At 41.7% G+C, this 23069-nt stretch overlaps 3 protein-coding genes across 3 annotated transcripts; 1 reads left to right on the forward strand and 2 right to left on the reverse strand.

Annotated features, from left to right (window-relative positions):
* Positions 1 to 1071: 1071 nt before the first annotated feature.
* On the reverse strand, positions 1072 to 4803 carry LOC147301186 (uncharacterized). Its single transcript, XM_086284030.1, has 3 exons — positions 4420 to 4803; positions 3916 to 4250; positions 1072 to 2248 (listed from the first exon to the last, which is right to left on the reverse strand). The coding sequence occupies exons 2-3, from the start codon at positions 4176 to 4178 to the stop codon at positions 2089 to 2091; spliced, it is 423 nt and encodes a 140-aa protein (XP_086140156.1). The 5' UTR covers positions 4179 to 4250; positions 4420 to 4803; the 3' UTR covers positions 1072 to 2088.
* Positions 4804 to 6190: 1387 nt separating this feature from the next.
* On the reverse strand, positions 6191 to 11229 carry LOC147301187 (uncharacterized). Its single transcript, XM_086283298.1, has 2 exons — positions 10543 to 11229; positions 6191 to 8613 (listed from the first exon to the last, which is right to left on the reverse strand). The coding sequence occupies exons 1-2, from the start codon at positions 10854 to 10856 to the stop codon at positions 8370 to 8372; spliced, it is 558 nt and encodes a 185-aa protein (XP_086139424.1). The 5' UTR covers positions 10857 to 11229; the 3' UTR covers positions 6191 to 8369.
* A 2918-nt stretch (positions 11230 to 14147) lies between these two features.
* On the forward strand, positions 14148 to 22537 carry dhcr24 (24-dehydrocholesterol reductase). The gene is made up of 9 exons (XM_086283425.1): positions 14148 to 14511; positions 15089 to 15244; positions 16155 to 16260; positions 16725 to 16843; positions 18308 to 18571; positions 18653 to 18796; positions 21281 to 21478; positions 21576 to 21754; positions 21858 to 22537. The coding sequence occupies exons 1-9, from the start codon at positions 14281 to 14283 to the stop codon at positions 22009 to 22011; spliced, it is 1551 nt and encodes a 516-aa protein (XP_086139551.1). The 5' UTR covers positions 14148 to 14280; the 3' UTR covers positions 22012 to 22537.
* The last annotated feature ends 532 nt before the right edge of the window (positions 22538 to 23069 follow it).

Consider the following 23069-nt stretch of genomic DNA (forward strand, 5'->3'; position numbering starts at 1 on the left):
TGTCCCTCCCTCAGACCAGATGCAGAGTGGGACAGCTATGACACTGACTCTTCAGGGTCTCTGGGAGAAGTCTGACGCTGCTCAGCTTATGGCCACAGAAACCTGGCAGAACCTCAGTGTGTCTAAAATTAAATCAGAAGGGGTGGGGGTTGGGTGGGTGGGGGTACAGAAATAGAAGTCTGGTTCCAGTATTTTGTCCTCATTTTCTTACTTTTTTTTGGTGCATCAGAGACAGGGTTTCGCTGAGCATGCATGTCTCTATCTGGCTGCAGAACTCTCTTGTAATTGCAAACACTCATGCAGGAGTTGCACAGTACAACCTCTTTTTTTGACTGCAGCTGGAATAAATGAGGCTCAAGGATTTTTTTCAGAATTAATGGTTTTCAGCCCTAGTTTCCAACTAATCTGCCCCTTTCAGTCCCAACCTTTTGTCTAGTGGCTCTTCCTTTCCCTCTGTTCCACTTTTCCTAACCTCTCTCCATTAAGCAAACAGGACAATAATAAAATGAATATCTACAGTGATTTAGTGCAGACCCATAGCACCAGCCTGCCCACACACACCGCTGCTGTCGCCATGTTCACCCACTACTCGATGGGCACTTAGCATTCTGAGCTACTCTGACAGACCAAAGGGAATCATTAAGGCCTCAGTCAACACCCACTTGTCTGTGGCCCATTAGGATACAAAGTGAGCGTGTGTGTATGTGTGTGTGTTAGGGAGCATACCTTTCATCTTCAGCCACAGGACCCATGATATTTTCTAGGCTTTTTTCCTGAATTTCATGAGCCACAATGACCTAATAAACACACAATCTCCATTACCAAATCTATTTCTTCTTGGCAACAATCACATATTTCCTGTCTCTCTATCCACTAAACACACACATAGCATATACCTTAGGATAGCACTGGCAGAGGCTCCACACAGTCCCAGCGCACACCATAGTGACACCCAGAACGCACAAAGTAGCAAAAACATGTGGCCGCTCCTGCATCATGATGAAGAGGCCAACTGCCAAGACACACAGGCCGGCCACTATCAGTCCATAACGATATGGTTTCCCCTCTACCATCGCACTGCTGCCTTGTCTCAAAGCGAGGCACCTGTCACGCAGAAAGGAAAAATTCTGTCTGGTACAGTTTCAGGGCTTGAAGGTGAGGGTGGAGAAAACTCAGTTAGAGTTCCACTCTGCTGCTTATTACAGCCTGCAGACAGCCTGCCCAGGTCGGGTATACAATTGCAGGTGTGTACTTGTACCTGGTAAGTCACCTTGCCTCAAGCTGCTGGCAAAATGAGTCTCACAGCTCTGCTTGGGAACAGAGTTGAGTCTACATTTATGTTTGCTTGGATTAGAAATGATTTTAAATATGTAGACATTTACATTCTTTGCCTTTCTGGCATTAATTTCTTTTTAAAATAAACAATCTCTCATTTATAAGTGCAACACCACTCGCAGGGAGCCTCGTGGCTAATAATTCACTCACATTTATAGTGAAATCACAACAGTATAAACAAAGCTGAGTGATGAACAACACTTCCCTGTTAAGGTTCTGCTGCTGTTTGGTAAGGCACTTTGCTTTGGAATATTCTACAGATACAAAGAGGAGCTGTGCAGCCGTGAGAAGGGGGGGAAAAGAAAGTTATTACGTGTGGAGAAGAGTGCCATGCAGCCACAGTAGTAGGTCACATAAATTCATGCAGGCCAATAAAATCCATCCATGAACTTGGTTGTAAAAGTTGAGCCTACAACATGTTGGTCTCAAGAAAGCCCCCCCCCCCCCCTTAGTACAAAGAGTAAAAGCAGTTGTAGTAATCATTTCAATTTCTTTCACAATCAGTCAGAACACACATAGTTATTAGACAAAAAGGCCAAACTGGGGCCCAGTCTGTAAAAATATTAAGTTGTTAACCAGCTGCAGTCTGTCGCTGTTTTTTGTCTTATGTTTGGGATCAGCGTGTCTGTGCTAAGGCACCTAAACGTCCCGCTGCAACGAGTTCACTGATAGCACCGGCTGTTCTTTCAAAGTCCTTGTGGAGAACCGCGGACACAAAAGGCACTGACATGAATTTAGCATGTCCACCTGAGCTTAAAGCTGTTCATTGCGCTCCTGGCTTTTCATCACTGCGTCGTAGGATGGAGGCGGCTCCATGGTCCACGGCGGAGGGGTGGACGGCATGGTGGGTTCAGGCTCTGGTGACCTGTTGACAGTGTCCGCCGACATCTCGCGACGTATTCTGTCCAATCTCCTAAATACATGGAGAAAGAGAGCCAATGAGAAGTTATCAAAAATAAATTAATTGAAAGCTCTGTGGTCGACTCTTACTTCACTTTTCACTTCAAATGCTTTTAGTGGGTTACATTTGATCTCCTTTCACACTTTCACACTCCACAGCTGCTTCTTATCTCACTGCTTTTCCAGCAATGTGTTTCAACTACAGGTGTTCGCTTCCTTTTGGGAAACACATTATGTAGATAACATTACTGCACGTAGAACCCCGAATTCTTTAATCCCTCAGACAGTACGCTGTCACAATGAAGCGTTACTTTGCGTTTAGAAATACTTATCAGTCTGAGTTTTGTCAGTGTCTGGGGGGAGAAAAGGCCCTGATGATGAAAACTCTGCTCTTGTCATCTCTCTTCCACAGACAAAGACCAGACTGTATCTTGTTTAAATTTGCAAGCTATCATAGATTACTGCAGACAGTGCCAAGGGGAGTCATTTCTCCACATTTACATGTTTGCTGTTTTCTCCATGACCTACTTCTACAATCAGCACATAATCAGAGAATCTGTTGCTTTCCAGTTCTTGGCATGTCAGACTGCACACTAAAACTAACACAAAGAGATCTGTTCAACAAAAAGACACTTGGATGGTGTGTTTGTGTATTGTTTGGAAGTGTGCTCATTTGTCACCAGCAACAGAGAAAGGGAAGTCTGAATAGCGACAGGATTACAGAAAAAGAGAGTTTTTCTCTTTCCTGAGATAATGTTGCTCCCTTTTAGCAAAGTTTTTACAATCCACCGAATCCCCTTTAGTGCCATCATTAGGCCCATTTGTGGTTCTGAGATAAAAATCTCGACAAAGACTGGACAGATTAGCACATAAATTGATACACACACGCTTCTCGTTATCAGCAGAGCTGAATCATTTGCCCAACTCTGGCTTATCAAGTTCCTGCAAAAACTAATGACAGCACTGTTATTTAAGATGGTCAACATGTTACACATACCTGCTGACTAAAAGCATGATGAGCATGTTTGCATGCTGACGTTGACACTCAGCACAGCCTTACTGAGCTGCTACAACTGTAGATTTCTAGTATTGTTGACTTATGATGCTGTCACAAGTTGCCATGTTTTTTAATCTTCGTTAGAAATATCAAATATTTTACACTCGACAAACAAAAGCATGTCTTGTGTTCTTTGCTGTCCTTATTTCTAATTTATCATCACAAATGGAACTTGTATTGAAAACCACTGCTCCAGGATATCCCTCACACTTTTTTTTTTGTTTTGTTTTGTTTTTTTAAAGGTAGTTTATAAAAGAGACTGGAAATACCCTTCCGAATATGATCAGGGATGGACTGTAAAGTGCTGAGTGGACAGTAGTAAAAACCTAACGACATGGGACCTGTAAAGAGGTGGAGGGGAGCTCCCCCAGACCGAGCAGATCTGCGGGCTTCACTGTGCCATTATGTTATTGTTAGAGCGTAGTATCTTTGTTTGTTTGGGGGGTTTTTTCTGGGGGGGCGGGGGGGGGGGGGGGGGGGGGGTTGTTGGTTTGTTTGTTTGTGTGTATTGCTAAATTAAAGTACCTTTTTAAAAAAGAAAGAAAAAAAATATTACAACACCACAAAAGAACATCTGTGTCCAAACGACTGTGAGCTTCTGTCTCTTTCAGCTCTGTAGGTACCTTTGTATTGCCAGAGCCTGCTGTGGGCTGAAGCGTGTGCCTGTCCGTGGGTGCAGCAGAAAGTGTCCAGGCACAGCAATCTGAAGATTCTTCATGGCCATGCAGAGTCCACTGACCAGCAGACCTATGCCCCCCAATCCCAGGAGCAGCCCAAGTCCAAAGAGCAGGCCTGGCGGCTGGACCCCTCCACCAAGGGCCATGACCGCCCCAGCAGTCATCATCAGCACGCCCAGACAAAGCAGCGTGCCATGGTGGACCGACATCTCCAGAGCTTCTGCGTTAAGGTGTTTACTTCTTCCAGCTACAGCTGTACCTTCACCTCAACCACAACCTGTCTGAGGGGAGAGAAACAAAAAGGCTAAGATGCAAGACTACAAAAGAGAAACTACACAGATGCAACATTACAAAATGAAAGCGACTTGAAGAGGAAAAACCGGATTGCGTGCAACATGTAAATGATCTCTCGTGCGTTCTCGTTGTGATAAACATCGATCCCCTCTCTACCTGATAGGAAGTCGCGGTGAGAAGATGTTCAGCTAATGCGTGGACTGAAAGTGTGACCATCACTCTTCTCCTTGCCATCAACTTTAACACGTGTGCCTGTTTCCCGATCTGTGAATAAAATGTGGGGAAAGCAGTCCGTCCGGTTCAGTCCGTATATCCTGAGAATCCGCGGCGCCTCTCTCATGATGTGCTCCTCTGCGTCTCTGCTTTATTCCCTCCCGGAAGAAGCATATCCGTTTTTGTTTTTTGGAGGGGAACGATTACGATACCGAAAATCTGTTGGATAGCAGCTGATGTCGCATGCTTGAAGAATACTGTGTGGCTTTCATCTGGCCCCAGCAACAGCAGCAGCAGCAGCAGGGACGTGCGCTGTGAGGAAGTGTGTTTTTTCCCTCCTCACTAGGAAGGGTTTCGGTGACGAGGAATGGAGGGCAGGGCGTCCACTGGGTCTGAACATTGTCACTTAGCCTATGTTTGGTAAAGCTGTTTGCACAGAGAGAGAGAGAGAGACAGTTATAGCCCTCTCTTATACACGGGGCGATAAACTCTGCGTAAAGCAAGATATATAGGGTAGGCTATTAAGCCGAGCTGAAGAAGCGCCTGGTGGGGAGCAGGATGATCACAGCCTACAAATGAAATACAGGCTGATAGTGGAGGAAACGACTGGCTTATTATTAATGATTGATTCGGAAAAAACTGAAAATGCAGCTCCGTGACGCACGACTGCGTTAGTAATCGCTCCATTACTGATCATTATCTTTGATCTAACTTGTTACCTAAAGCACAAGTCTTAAACAAGGGTGTCAAACATGCAGTCCAGGGGCCAGAAACTACCCGCCCAAGTAGACCAATTTGGCCTACTTGATGCCTGGAAACAGGGGCTTTAATGATATGGGGAGAAAGTAGGTAGGTCAGACTACCCAGGATGATGGCAAGAGGGGCCCCTGCAAGCCTGTAATAAAAGTTTGTTTTTATTTTTCTTTCTTCTTCTTTTTTGTATTATTATTTATAAATGGTTAGGGTCATAATTAAATTCCCTGAATAAATCAGTTGGGTGACTGAACTTTGATTCCAAACAGATTAAATGGAAGTCTCAGTGCAACAGAAACGGTGAGAGCCAAATGATGCAGCACTGTGTGAGTAAAGGTTGCTCTAAGCAATCACTGGTATTGATAGTGGTCTCAGCTGAAAGCTCAGCAACATCAAGCTGCATTAAGATTTATTGAAAGTTAGACCAGTGGCTCTCAGCCAGTATGCTGTGATGTAAACAGGGCATTTTGGGGAAGCCAGTGTGTTTCAGGCTGATAACACTGTTTCCTGATTAAAAGATTAAAAACATTCATTTTGATAGTTTTAGTGAAACCCCATCAGACAACACATCAACATACATTTATATGCTCGTCTGCTGCTATTTTTTCTGATCTGTTCTCTATCAAATGTATCAATCACACAAAAAAGTCTGCAAATTGCATTTATAAATGCAGTATTTTGGAAACACGCTTATACTTGCCAAAAAATGCTAAATGCTTTATTTTCAGTTATTACACGGCAGTGTGGCAGTACAGCCTTAAATCCTGTCATCTTTCCTGGTTAATGAGACAATCAAACATCTGAGACTGTCAGCTTTTTTGTTTTTATTAAACAAAGTTGAAATCACACTCTCACAGAGACTGAAATCAATGCACAGTTCTCTCTTGAGTTGCCTTTTCCAAGCGCATAGCAGATACATGCATATTCAGAGCTAAACAAACAGTTCCAAGCTACACGGGGAGACAACCATGATCCTGTGACTCATGTTCCGTTTGAGAGGTGCTCATATGTCACTGTAGTTTATAATATAATAAACTGTGAAGAATAAATGACGAGCAGTCTGATACGCGGCAGATGACCAAGAACAGAAAAAAAATCCAGGGCTTTTTTTTTTATTTTTTTATTTTACGATAGAATGAAAACGAACTTGGAGAGACAAAAGACACAAACATAATCATGATTAACACCATAGTTTTGTCTAGTTTACTATCTTTGATTGATATGTTATAAACACAGAAGGGTACTTTTCTGCTTCCGAGTTTGAACTGTTCTGAAAAGTCTTTCTTGCTCAAAGTCTCCTTTCCCTAACTTCCTTGCTCAATTTTTATTCTATTTAAAAAACTAAAAGCATATAAAGGCATTTGGGGTTGATCCATTCCTCAAATCTTTAAAGTTGTAGATTTCAGACAGCACCTGAATGTCACATGCTTAAAGAGAAATATGTTTAAGGCCTCTAATAGTTGATTTCCATGTTGCACTGTATTACAACAACAGTAGTCATGTTAAAATGTTTTAAAAATGCGAACGCACAAAGGGATCCTACTAATGACAGCAACTGTGAGGGCACAATAGGTCATTTTGTAACCCTTGAAACTCATGCAGCATTGCCAGTGAGCTGCAGTGGTCTATCAAGCAGTGGAAAAACTCATATGGTTAGATGAGTCATCGTTCCCCTGCCCTCACCGAGCTGATGAGTACATGTGTGGCACATGAACTGAAGGATTGCTATTCCCAGAGAACATCTGCATTGTTTGAAAGCCACAATCCCCATCCCACAGAGGAGGATTATCCAGTTGTCCAGATCAGTTAAACAGAAATTTAAAGAAATGATGAATACAGCATTCCCAGTACTTTGTAGGTTTTCTTTTTCATTAAGTCTCCATGGCGCTTAATGTTTCTGGTGTGGGAAAGCTTAGCATAAAGGCTGGAATTTAAACTAACATGTAGCCTCTCATAAAACCATGACTTTTGTGTACATTTTGACTCAACAAAATGCAATATTGGCACTATTGGGTGAACATGTTGAACAGAGGCAGCCACAACCATGGACGACTGTGCAGCTGCAGACTGCACTCATCCAGGAATGGAGAGCAATTCCTCAGCAAAAGATCCAGACATTTAGGTAGTCCAGGCATAGATGGGTGACTGCCTGCATCACATCCACAGGACCTGGCATTGAATTTCTTGTGTATAAATATATCAGTGTTAGTTTAAAAAGCTTTAATTTGGTCAAATAAAGATGAATTTGGTATCTTATGCATTTAACCAAGACCAGCACAATGGTGCTGTTATTCAGATTTTACTTTGCAGCAACAAGGTCCTGGTTTTGAATCTAGCTGGTGCCTTTCTGTGTGGAGTGTGCATGTTTTTCATGTGCCTCCCTTTGTGAGTTTTCTCCTGGTACTCCGGTTTCCTCCCACAGTCCAAAGACTATGAAAGCATCTTAGCTTAATGTTTCTTTGTGTTAGCCCCACCTCTTGTCCCAAGACCACTGAAATAAGCTCCAGCCTCCAATGATGGATAGAAATTTAACCAAGTGGCAACACCATGGGTTGAAAAATGAAGCCACATGGAAGTTCCTTTAAAGACTACATAAGGCTGGCTCCAAACCTGAGGGGTCCCCATGTTGAAATGCTTGTTGATGAAATATGAGAACATGAGAGGAAAAAGTAAATGTTTTCATCGTGGTAGAGCAGACGGTTTTGATCTTCATCTCTAAATCTCGCCTTTTATCAACTGTACATGTTAAGGCTTAAAGTTGTAATTATTATTGCAGGTGGGGGTGAGCAGATGGCGCTTTGGTGTTTGGCTTCAGCTCTGATAATTCAAGTCACTCCATTGATCTAAATCTCTCTATGAGGTTTTGTGCCTTTTGGAGCATTTTAAGCAAATTATTTGTGCTCGTTGTGCTAAAGTTGAGGCTTCAAAATGGGACTTTGCAAACCAGTGTGTGGCATCCCTTCAGCCCCTTTTATATATACTCTCAATGCATTTAACCTTAGCATCATTGCATAATTTAAATTACAGGAAACTTGCAGAAAGCATGCTAAGACCAAGAAAGACCCATGCTTCAAGTGAGTGAAAAAGTTTGTTACTATGAAAAGAAAACTACAGCATAGTCTGAGCAGGATCCCCAGTCATCACACCTCAAAGCTGATCTCCCTTGACTGTCCAAACAAGGGCTCTGATGCCAGGTGTGTGTCTGAGTATGCACGCCGCAGGTGTGTGGAGCTACATGTTGTCTTGATGGCAACCTCATATGGAGGTGGGGGTCCCAGCCATGGAGGAGGATGAGGAGTTGGACTGAAACCACCAGATTCCATAATCATTGGGGGGTAGTCGAAATCTTCACCTCGAGCAGCATGCCTGTGGCGCTCCATCGTCCTACATTCAGAGAAAGTAAGACATCGTGTGAGATCATTCACATGTAACCATAAACTGATATGTATTACCGAATTCTGAGGTATCAGGGGTTGTAGAGATGATATGCAAGACTGTCTCTAGTGCTGCTTCCTGCCAAACAGAGGCCTAATTGTCACATTGACATGTTTAAAGTGATGAAAAGCTTTTTAGTCACCTCTGTAGCCTTGAGTCTTGCACATGTTTATTTCACTAACCGCCTCTAATCAAACAGCAGCAGCAGGTTGGCTGCCTTTGGATCACTAAGGTGCTTATTCCTGAGGCATGCTTGATTAAAGAAATAGCATAACTTTCTAAAATAAAGCAATATTTGAAGCTTTGCACAACACGAGTATTCATACTTGGAGAGAGACATCTAAGATCAGAATATTGTCATTTCTGATGTATAAATGTAAACTTAGACACTTAGTTCATCATAAAGACATAAACGGGGAAACTGTTAGTCTGCAGGTAGCACATTTTGCACACACTTTGCATCAACCAACCCCCTTCAAGACACATTTCTCTGTCAGGTTAATTGTAGAGCTTTACTTGATGTAGGATTAAATCTTAATAAACAGACAATTGCCTTGAGTTGCCCAACATCATTAACTGTGACTTCCGTGTTCATTTATCAGAGTGCAAACAAGTACTTATACTAATCAGTCAGTAAAGCTACTTCCTTTATCCCCTGGTGGATTGAAAAAGCACGTTCTCCATAGGCCCACCTCAGTTCGAACACAGTTTCTCTTGGGATGTTTTGTGGTGTCTGGCACTGGGGTAGTGGATCATTTGCAACCTGATAATTATGGGTTGGGTTTTTAGTGCTTCTTCTGGCCCATCCTTTGGATGCTTAAATGCATCTATATCTGGGAAGTTGGAGACCAATGCAAGCCTTAGGTCTAGGACTAAGGGAACACTGTCCTGCAACAGTGTGTCACTGTTGCCAGGTGTGCTTGTTCTGCACCTTTTAGGTGGCTGGAAAATGAGGAAATAACACACAAATGAATCAGAGGATTCGGGTTTTCCCACCAAAAACACTGCATTGTAAGGAAATTATCTGTGCAATTCTCAGTGGAAAAACCCATTATATTTATACACAGCCAAGTCATGAGTCAGCATAGCTGTAACCAACATGTATAGTCTTTATAACAGGCAGTAGGGTGTTCTTGTTAAGTCTGTACCTTACACTATAAAGCACCTTGAGGAGAGTGTGTTGTGAAGTGGGGCTATATAAATCTAATAGAATAGCATAGAATTGAATTGAATTGAATTGAATTGAATTGAATTGAATTGAATTGAATTGAATTGAATTAATCTCCTGGTTCTAAATGTACCTTTAGCTACAGACACCAGTCTGGAGTCTGAGTCTTCTCATCTAAAGAGCCTGAGAACAAATAGTCTGTTTCTTTTAATTTGTAGTCACTTTATTTAGACCATTTTCTATCTTGTCTTTATGGTGTTAAAGTAATCGGGTATTTTGCAAGGTTGTTCACAGTCATCAGTGTGAAAGATGTCATTTCTTTCTCTTTAGATTTATTCGACCTTGTTTGTGCTTTTTGGCTAAAATAAAATTAAAAAACAGTACAAAAAGGGTGTGTCTAGAATAGACGACAATGTACTGTCATTGTATTTAAGCCTCTTTGACATTTAATTGTATAGAAGGATGCCTCTGTCCAAAAAGGACATGGATGACTGGGAAGTGGACAACAAGACAAAGCAGACATTAGCCGTGTAGATAACTGTCTCACGATAAGATCTACTCTTTGGATTAAATAAATGTCTTTTTTCATTTCTTTGTTTGTTTAGAAAACCTGCTATGAATAGTTGGACTCATAATTTCTAGTTTATGGTAACAAGATCAACAAAAGCAGATCTAATAATACGAACTGAGCTTATTTTTCTTTCACCCACCTGGGCAGAAACACTGACTGGGACTCTGGGAACCGATTCCCTGGGGAAGTGAAGTAGGCTTGGCCGGGGTAGTTGGTGTATTCGTACGAATAATGCGGGCACTCTTGGTCGTACTCGCTGTGGTTGTAATTAGCAGCACTTTTGCTGTTCATAGCCCAAAATAACCCAAGGATGAGCATGACCACCCCCAGCACCACACAGCAGAGGGAGAAAGCCTGCAGGCGACTCTGGGATGAAGTCAGGAAGGCTGTGGACCCCCCAGTCACAATGAGGAAGGCTCCGGTGAAGATTGCTCCATGATGCAGGGAAGGCATCCTTCTCCAGGACTGTTAACTGTTTCAGAGGTTACTGTGTGGCTGTGACCGGCTGGTTAGTGTCACTCACACATAAACAGACTCACAAAGTGTGTTCCCCATGCGCTCTGACACTGACCAGGCATCCAAAAAATTTACTCCACAGTTCCAGAAATCCTGTGACATGGAATTCCTCCTAATTTTTACTCTTTTGATCCCGTCATTTCCATCTCCATTACTGATAAAATACTCCTGATCATTCACCATGTGTGTTGGTTCTTGCTTTGTTGGTCTCCAGCAGCGGAAAAGTCCTAAAAGTGACAGTTTGTTGAAAAATAAAGAGAAATAAAATGTCGACTGCTTTGAGGCGCATCAAGCTAATGTTGAGTAGCTGTGTGTTTATCATCAAGGCAGATGGACGAGAGAGCGGCCGAGCCCATTAAGAAATCTTTACTGGCGCCCCACCCTCCCTCTGTCTAATGTGTCTGAAGGCTGAAGGGTACCACTTTAGCCCTGTGTGTGTGTGTGTGTGTGTGTGTGTGTGTGTGTGTGTGTGTGTGTGTGTGTGTGTGTGTGTGTGTGTGTGTGTGTTTCAGAGAGAAAGAGAGTAAGAGGGAGAGAGAGAGAGTGCCAAAACCACTTCTCTAAACATAAATGGACGTACTGATGTAAAATAGACACAAGTTCAGTCCTATATCCTGTAACAATAATATGTTTTCCACATTATGAAACAATCCACATCACAGCAGCAGATCGTGAACAAGTTAGAGTGACATATAAAGGATGCTTCCTTTTAAAAAAAATTACTTGGAAGAGGATTTTCCATTTTTGCTTACCACATAGTTTGATGAAAAACACCTACTGAATTTGTTACAGGGTTAATTACTGACCAATGTAAACTTAATAATGGACACATTATTAAGTACACCTTGCTGGCACCATGTTTGACCCCCTTTTGCTTTAAGAGTAAATTTAGTTCTTTATGGCAAAGGTGCTGGAAACATTCCAGAGATTTTAACCGATGTTGACATGACAGCATCGCACAGCTGCTCCAGATTTGTTGGCTGCACATCCATGATGGGAATCTCCTGTTCCACCACATCCCAAAAGTGCTCTATTGGATTGAGATCTGGTGACAGTGGAGGCCACTTGACGAGACTGAACTTATTGTTGTGTTCCAGAAATCATTTTTGAAATGACTTGGGATTTGTTACATGATATGTTATCCTGCTGGAAGTAGCCATCAGAGGATGGGGACACTGTGGCCATTAAAGGATGGCAACAATACTCAGACAGGCTGTGGTGTACAGATGATGCTCAGTTTATACTAAGGGGCTCAAGATAATGCCCTAATCATTAAACCATTACCTCCAGCCCAAAACAATGATACAATGCTGCATGGATTCATGCTTTTATGTCATTTATGCCAAATTCTCACCATACCATCTGAATGAAAGCAGCAGAAATCAAGACTCATTAGAGCAGGCAGCATCTTTCTAAACTTATGTAATGCAGTTTTGGTGTACCTGAATTGCAGCCTCAATTTACCATTCTTAGCTGACAGGAGTGGCACCTGGTGTGGTCTTATACTGCAGTCCATCTGCTTTAAGGTTCGATGTGGATGTAAAGTGCATTCAGAGATGCTCTGCTGCATATCATTGTTGTAACGAGTGGTAATTTGAGTTATTGTTGCCTGACTATCAACTTGAAGCAGTCTGGCCATAGTCCTTTGACGTCTGATATAAACAAGCCATTTTCACCTGGACCTTTAGGTTGTTGTTATGGACTGAGACCTGTCAATCTGGTATTATATTGTAGGAGGTATTTGTCAGGAGCAGATGAGGTTCAGATGAGGTTAGGGCGCTCAGATCAGAAATGACAATAGAAGCTACTTGATTTGCCTTTATGAAGACATCCCAGTCATTTGCACCAATGCATCCTAAAACTTAACGTGATGATAGATTTAGTCATAGTCTGTCTAAAAGTTGGCTGTTAAGCTCCTTCCCCTTCTTCTTTTCTCTGCTCCTTTTAAATCCCCACTGCAGATCATCTGCCTCCATCTAACCCTATCCCTCACATCGTCTTATGTCACACAATCTTGTGGATTGTCCTCCTTCACTACATTTTCTCTGTGGTCTTCCTCGTCTCTTCATGGCTGGTAGCTCCATCTTTTACATCCTTTGTCGAGTCTATCTGTCCTCTGCACATGTCCAAACCATCTCAGCTTTTCTTCTCTAACTTTGTCTCCAAACCGCTGGAACCTGAGCTGGCTCGATGTCATTTCTAATCTGTCCATCTTGACCACTGTAGAAAAAAGCCTTAACATCTTCAAGTCTGCCATATCAAGTCCACCACCTATTGCCCCTCAGAGACAGAAAGTTCGAACAGCAAGTGTGTGGGGCTTGTGAGCTCACAGACACAGCTGTATGGCTGAGAGGACCAAAAAAAGGGATGTCCAATCTAAATGCCAAAAATAATCTGAAACTGAGTGTCTACTTTCATTTGGCTTCAATTTTTATTTTAAACTCCAAAATAAAATTTAAAAAAATGAATTTAAAAAAGACCACACTGTGAACCTTGGTGGCCTCATAGCTGGCTAAGCGCATGCTTGTGAAAATGTATTCAGATATAGGTCAGCTTTTATTTTAAAAGGTGTAATTGTGACAATTTTAGCTTTTTAATTTTGCTATTAGTAGTAAACACAAACTCCAGACATTTAACCTAATGATGCCAATACTGTGGAAAGGTAGGCTGCTTTGATTCGACCAGAAAGGATCATTAATGTCTCTCCTTTCAACAGCTAATCTGCACCAAAGGGGGTAGGCGCACTTAGATTTATTACTATCCACTGATTTACATGCGCACACTATAAATGAACATGTATCAAATGGACCAGTTACTTTATAAAAGATGGGGAAAACAATGCATGTAACTGACCTACAGCCATGGACATGTTGGGAGTGCATTCATGCACTGATTATGACAAAGCCTGCTTCTGCAAGAAACTACAGAAGTTAATTTAAACTTAAAGTGTCCGCATTAAACTACAGGGTCCAACCTGTGATACTGTGTAAATACAGTGTTGTAACACAGTCTTGAGGACAGGGTGCATGGTGTGACAGCCTGCGTGCTCCGTGATTGGGTAAACAACAAAAAGGCTACTTTTCTGGCATTCCCTTCAGTCACTTAGTGGACCAGTTAACTTAAAGCTTACATGACAGGTTCCGCCCCTTTGGTATTATCGCCCAATCAATGTTAAGCAGGGGAGGGGCTTGCCTACTTGCCTGCTCACCTATCCCAGCGAAGGGGTGATCAGAAATCGAGTTTTGAGGGTTGGGATAATCAATACAGAGTTCACCAAAGCGCTACTTCCCCAGCTGAGAAGTGAAGCGGATATCTTTAGTTTGGAAAGAGAGGAGAGTGAGTGCCGATCTGCCCGGACACGATGGTTCCACTGTTGTATTTAGGAGGTTTGGTGGTTTTGTTCCTGCTGTGGATCAAAGTCAAAGGTCTAGATTACGTGATAGTTCACCAGAGGTGGATATTTGTGTGCTTGTTCCTGCTGCCGCTCTCCGTTATATTTGATGCGTATTACTATGCGAGAGCGTGGCTCATTTTCAAGATGTGTTCTGCGCCCAAACTGCACGACCAGCGCGTGCGAGACATCCAGAGACAGGTGAGCGTGTCCGCGTGAACAGGTGTCAGAGCTGCACTGTCCTTTTCAGTCATTACTATATAAATGCAATCCATCATTACTAAACTAATAAGGCACGCAGCTTCATTTCTATTACATCTCAATGTTTCATTCATGTTGCAGAGTCGTCCCTTTTAATTTGGGCCACCGTGATATTTAATGATCAATAACAATTACAGTCAAATAGTTAGTGATCATAAAGTTTCATGTGTTGTTTGCAGTGAGTCATGCTTGTGAAAACTTTAACAGGCTGCTTTTGATTCAGATGGGATAACATGTACTGTGTGTGTATATTCTGTGGATTACAAGCAGCTTTGTAAAGTTAAACAGTGGTGTGGCTTCACCTCAACTAATTAGACTCATTTAAAGGGAATCAGTTATTCAATAACTTAAACTTATTAACTGATCACTCAACAGCTGTATCACTAAAAGGATTTTGCTTATCCCCATGTCATGCAGGCTTTCATATACAGGAAAACTATCTTAGGAAAAATGTCCTCTCATATACATTGTCACCTAATGGATACCAACCATGACATCTCCATATGTGACATTTCAGGTGCGCGACTGGAGAAAGGAGGGCACTAAGACCTACATGTGTACAGGTCGCCCCGGCTGGCTCACCGTGTCTCTCAGAGTGGGCAAGTACAAGAAAACCCACAAGAACATTATGATCAACATGATGGACATTCTAGAGGTGGACACAAAGAGGCAGGTATGAGGGGGCAACAAACTCAACTCCAAGTGTTTCGTATCTGTGAACTCAACCAGAAATATTTGTAACTGATGAAACAGCATCAACCTGGGCTCAGTTCTGTCAAGTTCCCCAGATAGTAAGTCAGATAGTAATGAAAATACAATAGAGGTATTATTTTAAAAAACTGCACTTTGACATCTATCATTAAAACATATTACCGCAATAATAAAAACTTTCTATCTGTAGGGAAAAGAATGGCTATGTTAATTTACCACGTCTTGTTTTATGATGTGAATGGCAGCTATTTGATTGATTTTGTCTGTTTATTTATAAAACTCAGCAACAATGAGCCAATCAGATAAAAGTTGAGTGAATTATTGCAATATCTTAACCAGACATTAATGTTAAGTGTTAAAACTTTGAGAGAAATTGAAGACCTAATTAAAAGTGGAAAACTATTCTCGACCAGCGACTGAAAATTATTGATCGTCCTTAACCCTTAGTCTTTAAGGTAGACTGAGCAGTTTATAAATGTCCATGTAGTCCATGCAGTCCAAATAGTCCAGACAGTGTTGGAATCAAACAGTTTGTACATGGATGGATAGACTGAGGCCATTTCTTACATTCACAGAAAGTGTTTATTTCTGCAAGGCAGATTGTCTAATTATTTGGCTCAATACTTTCATGCAGGCACGAGTTCCACGTAAATTGTGAGGATCTATCTTTTGAGACAAAGATAGAGAGGCAACATGATTTGGACATGTGTTTGAGGAGGGATAGTGTTGAATATAGAGTTGGCAGGCAGAAGCAAAAGAGGAAGCTGTAGTGAAGAATGACATGCAGAGGGGTTGGTGTGACAAAGGAGGGTGAGATGGAAGCAGGAGAACCTGCTGGTGGATTGTTACTTAAAAATATATTTGTTTTTTAGGTGGTTAGAGTTGAACCGCTGGCAAACATGGGTCAAGTCACCGCTCTCCTCAATTCCATCGGCTGGACATTGCCAGTGCTGCCAGAGCTGGATGACCTCACTGTGGGTACGTTGTGCTTTATTTTCATTGGAATCATGGATCGGCACCTTCTGTGGTTTCTGCAAATAGAGAGATGTACCGATGATGTCGACACTGATTTCACTGATGTAAATCCTGCATTTCCTCTGTCAGTCACTGCATCCTGTTTAGAGCCTCAACGACTTTTCTAATCGCATTAGAGGACTGATGTTGTAGCTCAAAAGACGAAACTGGGAGGAAATGGCTGCAGTGTTGGAAACACCCCTGGATTGGGTTTCATAATGGATTTCCTGATGTTATAAACAACGCATCAACAGTCTAATGTTTTCCAATCAGGCTGCAGTACATTCATTTATCCTCATGTCCACACACGCGCGCACACTCACAGCAGGCAGATGTTCCTGTCTGCTCATGTGTCCGCCTGGTGTTGTACTCACCCGGGTAGAAATTGAATTAGTAAAGGACGTTTATGATTCTCTGTCCTCTCTCAGGTGGGCTAGTGATGGGTACCGGCATAGAGTCGTCATCCCATATTTATGGGCTGTTTCAGCACATCTGTGTTGCCTATGAACTGGTTCTAGCTGATGGCAGTTTAGTACGCTGCACAGAGGTGAGTATTGATTTTGTGTTAAGTAGATAGATGATATATGTCTGAGTCCAGGAGCTTGTATTCTAAAGAGAGTTTTGTGGGTTAGTATGCCATCCTTGCACTCATGCGTTACTAAATTATCTCTGCTTTTTGAGATAACAAAATTATGATTTCAATTACGCTGTCTCTGCTTTTATATTTGAAGAAATATCCATAGGCAGTGAAATCAGCTTTGCTCAGATGGAGTATCTGGTGTTCACTATATTAGCATGGTTTTAATTCATGGTAGAAGGTTCATTAGCAAGAAAGCACTAAAATTCCACCATGAAAAATAACTATGGAAACTTTTACCCTCAGTTTCAGTGGATAGAAACATTTCTCCTTCTTAGCTCACCTGGTCAAAGGACCAGTGAGCTAATCTGTTTCTGCACAGTTCACAAATCAGTACTCCTCCTCAAGTTATGATCAAGTGAAACTTGTGCACACTGATCACCTAATGCAAGGGTGGGCTATTAATTTTCCTAATAGGCCACATGAGAAACTACGACTGTTTCTTCCATTCTCTTCCACGTATCCTTAGCAGGGTCGCATAGGAGGGTGCTGGAGCCTATCCCAGCTTAAGCTGAACTCAGTTCTGCTAAATAATAACTTCATCTCTTTATAAGTTTGATGGTTTTGCCCTCTGCAGCAAGCCTAGTTTTTCATGTGGCCACTTGGGAAAATTAATTGCCCACCCCTGATGAGTCTTCATCCCAATTGTGCTTAAGATCAGTGTCACATTGGTCATTTTACAGGCAGTTTTACATTTTTCATAACAATCGCTAGTAGTCCTAGATTTTAGCTAAAGGAAATTCATTTGTCCTGGATATGATTCTGAGCCTCATTGACAATAGATTTGTATTCTCATTAGTTTGTGTAATACAGCCAACCAATAACAACACAAACTATAGTTTTCTTTCTGTACTTCATACATTTCAGTAACCTCTGAATTGGGGTGAGCTACTATGTCACTGATGTTATGATTATCATTTTTGTCTCTGTTTAGTCTATTCTAGTTAATATTATCTATTTTAAGTCCTTCTGTTTACCAGAAATGGGCAAGAATTGAGTAAAAATTCCTGCGTAATTCCCTCTAACGCTCTCGAGCTAAAAATAGGCTATTTATCAGACGTTGTTCTATAATGTAGAATCAAAAGATGACAACTGTTTGCTGGTAAAATAAAATAACTAAACACAGTAATGTGGTTCATCAAAGACAAATACACTGTGTTCCAAGCCCCGTTTCTGGTTTGTCACACTTGCATGTTATGATTTTTCACCCCAAAAGCAGACAGCGTGATCTTTGTGAGAAGATAAACTGGTCGCTACTGTGAAGTATGTGAGAAAAACTGAGACAAATAGCCTAATCTCAGAAAGCCTGGCTCTTCACCGTCATATTCAGAAGAGGGCCACACACTTTTGAAAAAAATTTTCTTCTTCATAAAGGAGGAGAACACGGATCTATTCCACGCCGTCCCGTGGTCCTGTGGCACTCTGGGCTTCTTGGTTGCCGCTGAGATTAAAATAGTCCCAGCTAAGCCTTGGGTGAAACTGCACTATGAGCCAGTCAGAGGGCTTGAGAACATCTGTAAACGCTTCACCGAAGCTTCTGCGAACAAGCAGAACACATTTGTTGAGGGACTCCAGTATAGTCTGGATAGTGCTGTTATCATGACAGGAACCATGACTGACCACGCAGAGCCTGACAAGGTAAGGCATCTTTGACTGTGCTTGCGATTTGTTTTCATTTGTTTTATCATATTAACCTTCCCGTTTCCTCTTCAACATCAGATTAACAGAATCGGCCTGCACTTTAAACCCTGGTTCTTTAAACACGTGGAGGGCTACCTGAAGAAAGACTGCGTTGGAGTTGAGTACATCCCTCTGAGACACTACTATCACAGACACACACGCAGTATCTTCTGGGAGCTTCAGGTACTCACACACAACAGATTTTATCTGCTTTAGGATTATATTGAGGGGGTGCATAAATCTGTCACATTTTAGCTTGTCATCATCTTACCAATTTGCTGTCTTACTTCTCTTTAGTAGGCTCTAATGCATGCTCTTTGTCTCTTTCTGTCTCTCTATCCCTATCCCTCACCCTCACACACCATTAGCCATTAGTGAGGAGGGCTTGGCATCCTTTGTTTCTGTAACAGTAAATGGTGTGATGAATTATGCATTGTATTGGTTTGACAGATTTAGTTGAGTCACCTCTGGGCTTTTGGATGCTCTGTTTTCCAAAGGATTTTGTGTTTGTTGACAGTGCAGGGAAAAGCAGGCAGAAACAGGGCTTAATGATGATTTGATTAAATCGCTAACTGACAATCTGTGATAGGAATCGTTTTTGTTGTTGGACATGGTGGCGTCAGACCGTGATTGGTAGGTTAACACTGCCCTCCGGTGGAAAGTAAGAAGACTAAAGCCAGTACTGATGCTACCATGCTATTTGACACACTGATCAGGCACAACATTATAACCACCTGCCTAATATTTGGTCGCCCAGTCGAGACATGGACTCCTCTGGACCCCTAATGTGTACTGTGGCACCAAGATGTTAGCAACAGATCCTTAATCCTGAAAGTTGTGAGGTGGGGCCTCCATGGATTGCATTTAATTGTCCAGGATTTGCTTGTCCCACAGATGCTTGATTGGATCTGGGAAATCTGGGGGCCAAGTCAACAACTCAAAGTTTTTGTTGTGCTTCTCAAACCATTCCTAAACCATTTTTGTTTTATGGCAGGACGCATTATCCTGCTGAAAGATATCACAGCCAGCAGGGAATACTGTTTCTATGAAAGGCTGTAAATGCTCTGCAACATTGCTTAGGTAGGTTGGTACCTGTCAAAGTAACATCCGCATGGATGGCAGGATCCAGGGTTTCCCAGGAGAACAATGCCCACAGCCTCTGCCGGCTTCCCTTTTCCCTATACCACATTCTGCTGCCAGGTATTCATCAGATAAGAGATGCACACACATCTGGCCATCCATCAGAACCACCATTAAATTTTTTGGGCAGTTTGAGCTACAGCTTGTCTGTTTGATCAGACCACATGAGCAGGCCTTCGATCCCCACATGCATCAGTGACAGTGATTCTTGGCGGCCCATGACCCTGTCGCTTCCTTGGAGCACTTCTGATAGATACACAGATTTGGAGATGCTCTGACTCAGTCGTCTAGCCATCACAAACAGTTGTCATAATGTTATGCTTGATCAGTATATGTCAGAATCAATAATATGTCAAATGTAGGGTCAACAGTTATCACAATATCCTAGTACATCTGGTCACAGCTTGCTATTCTAACCCTGGTCTGTGATTATGAATCAGTTCTCTGTGCAGCTTACAGTTTCAAAGCAATTACTTTTTACTTCTAATTTTGGGCTACAGACTGTGATTAATAAGAAGAATCCTAATGTTAGGTTTTGTATTGTTGATTGTCATTTATGCTTAGAAATATTTAACCATATATGCTTAGAGGTGTATAATCAATTGTGTAATGATAGGACTGTGATCTTTAGCAGGCTGCAAAGGCTTGGTGTGTATTCCACACTGGAATGCACACCTACATCCTAGGAGCATGGAGAGGTCGTACCTTGTTTTATTGTTTTATGGTAGGATTAACGTAGCTACGTCTGTTCTAGTCTAAGTGCTTTTTGTTTAGATGAACTGTTGGATTTTCCAGACCAGCAGGTTAAGGAAGTCGTTTATGGGGTCACACTTTGACCACACACACACACACACACACACACACACACACACACACACTATTCTTTGTTTACATGTATACCTATGTAAGATGTTATATGTTAATGACCCTATGCATATTCATGTAACCACAATAAAAGGAGTGCTATGGGGAACCTGGCTGAGAGTCTGACGGAGGTCGAGTGGTGGAACGACACTTGGCTCCAGGCAGGACTCCCTCATGCATGAGTAACATGAAGAACTTTGCCTACTTGTGTCTTGCTTTGCAGTGTAATTATATTGTCTTCAACGTTCCAGCGGATGGGTTCAAGCTACAAACCTATCACCTAAAATCCTGTTTTTATATATTGTAACTTATTTTGATAGCAGAGTCGTGGTATACTGTATTTTCAGGACTGTCATATTTAATTAAAATTCTCACTGTGATAGAAAGAAAACTTTCAAGAAAGAAGAGTTTTTTAAAACCTGATTTTCTTTTATTTTTACGTATGTTTGTGTGTCTACATGTTCTGTTTCTTTTGAATTTTAAATTTTAAAAATATATAAACAGAAAAAAAAGGATGTGATCTGTGATTTTAAAATCAGACATTGAATCATGAAAATCAAGTACAGGGAATTCTCCACTTTAAAAAAAAAAAAAAAAAGAGTCAGCACTCTATTACAGAGGGACGTTTTAGTATCTCTGCGTACATTTGTGCCTTTTCTGCAGGATATTATTCCGTTTGGCAACAACCCCGTGTTCCGCTGGCTTTTCGGCTGGATGGTGCCTCCCAAGATCTCGCTGCTGAAGCTCACCCAGGGAGAAACCATCAGACGTCTCTATGAGCAGCACCACGTGCTCCAGGACATGCTGGTACCCATGAAACATCTGCAGGATGCCATCACACGCTTCCACAAGGACATTGAAGTAAGATGTGGATATGGATATGGATCAGTGTGCCGGGCACTTAGTTTATGTATGAGGTACTTGTGCTTTAATATTGAAATTGTTTGTGTTGTTTTAGGTGTACCCACTGTGGCTGTGTCCATTCCTGCTGCCACCAGGCAGAGGGATGGTTCACCCCAAAGGTCAAGAGGAGGAGCTGTATGTAGATATCGGGGCTTATGGGGAACCTAAAGTCAAACATTTTGAAGCTAAATCGTCAACAAGCCAGCTGGAGAAGTTTGTCAGAGATGTTCATGGGTGAGTCTCAAATTAAGCAAACAAATTGAAGCATCTGAAACAAAAGTGATATGAAATATTTTGCTTTAATTCACACTGCTTTTGCTGTTTCGTTGGCATGTAGATTCCAGATGTTGTATGCAGATGTCTACATGGAACGAGAGGAGTTCTGGGAGATGTTTGATGGACAGTTGTACCACAAATTGAGAGATGAATTAGGTTGTAAAGAAGCCTTTCCAGAAGTCTATGACAAAATCTGTAAATCTGCCCGACATTGACCCCTATCTCCCATCACCTGGTGCCTGAATTCAGCCCCGTGTCGCAGATACACGAAGCTTCTGTCGGCAGCTCACGCTTTCGTGAAAGCTGCTACATTTTGAATGTTTCTAGGAAAAAAAGAGAGCTCAAAATTTTCTAAAGTGGGACTAATCACACTGAAATACTTATTTTGGAAACCAGCCTGTGGGGACATTTTTATCAGTGTGACAAAGAAGCAGAAGCATTTTATTATGAAGGGTTTTTTATGACTTTTTTGCCTTCATATGAAAATGCAATGCTTAGTTCATCTTCAAACTGTTTAATACTGCACATATTATGCAACTTCTCCCTGTTTGGCAATTTTGTCTTATTGTTCCCCTAAGTGCCATACACTTTGAAGACATGTATAATACATGGTTCCTGTTTTTCAGTTTTAAAAAGTATATATTGTAACTTATTTTGATATCAGTGTATGGTTATACTATATTTCCAGGTGTGTATAACATGTAATTATAACTTTTCCTACAATAAAGCTCATTGCCATGCCTTTTTCCCATCAGTTATTTCACATTATTTGAAATGTCAGATAAATTATAGCCACCCATTTTATAACTAGTTTTTAACAAGGTTATTATAATCAACTGAAACTATACTAGGAATTAAAACTACGTGTGAAAAAATACTATCTGAAATAAATACATTAAATAAAAATACAACAGAAACATATTTAGTTTTGTCATTCTGGTAAAAGTCTGTACAGTGAGTTTGAGGAGGCATTGTTGTTTTTATTTAACATTGAGGCTGGAATGTTTACTTTAATGAGTGTCCAAAATACGTCCCGTTCCTCTCCTTGAGGAAAAGACTCAAAAGAACAGGTGTGGTTGTGAACTGCTCCTGTGGTTGTGAACTGATCGTGGCTCAAGAGTTGGAAGTTCGCCTTGTAATCGGAAGGTTGCCGGTTTGAGCCCCGGCTTTGACAGTCTCGGTCGTTGTGTCCTTGGGCAAGACACTTCACCCGTTGCCTACTGGTGGTGGTCAGAGGGCCCGGTGGCGCCAGTGTCCGGCAGCCTCGCCTCTG

The sequence above is a fragment of the Aulonocara sp. 'chitande type north' Nkhata Bay genome, linkage group LG23 (genome assembly GCF_057382095.1).
Source record: "Aulonocara sp. 'chitande type north' Nkhata Bay isolate Kocher_YH1m ecotype deep benthic linkage group LG23, A_spYH_male_GT1.1, whole genome shotgun sequence".
NCBI classification, from domain to species: domain Eukaryota; kingdom Metazoa; phylum Chordata; class Actinopteri; order Cichliformes; family Cichlidae; genus Aulonocara; species Aulonocara sp. 'chitande type north' Nkhata Bay.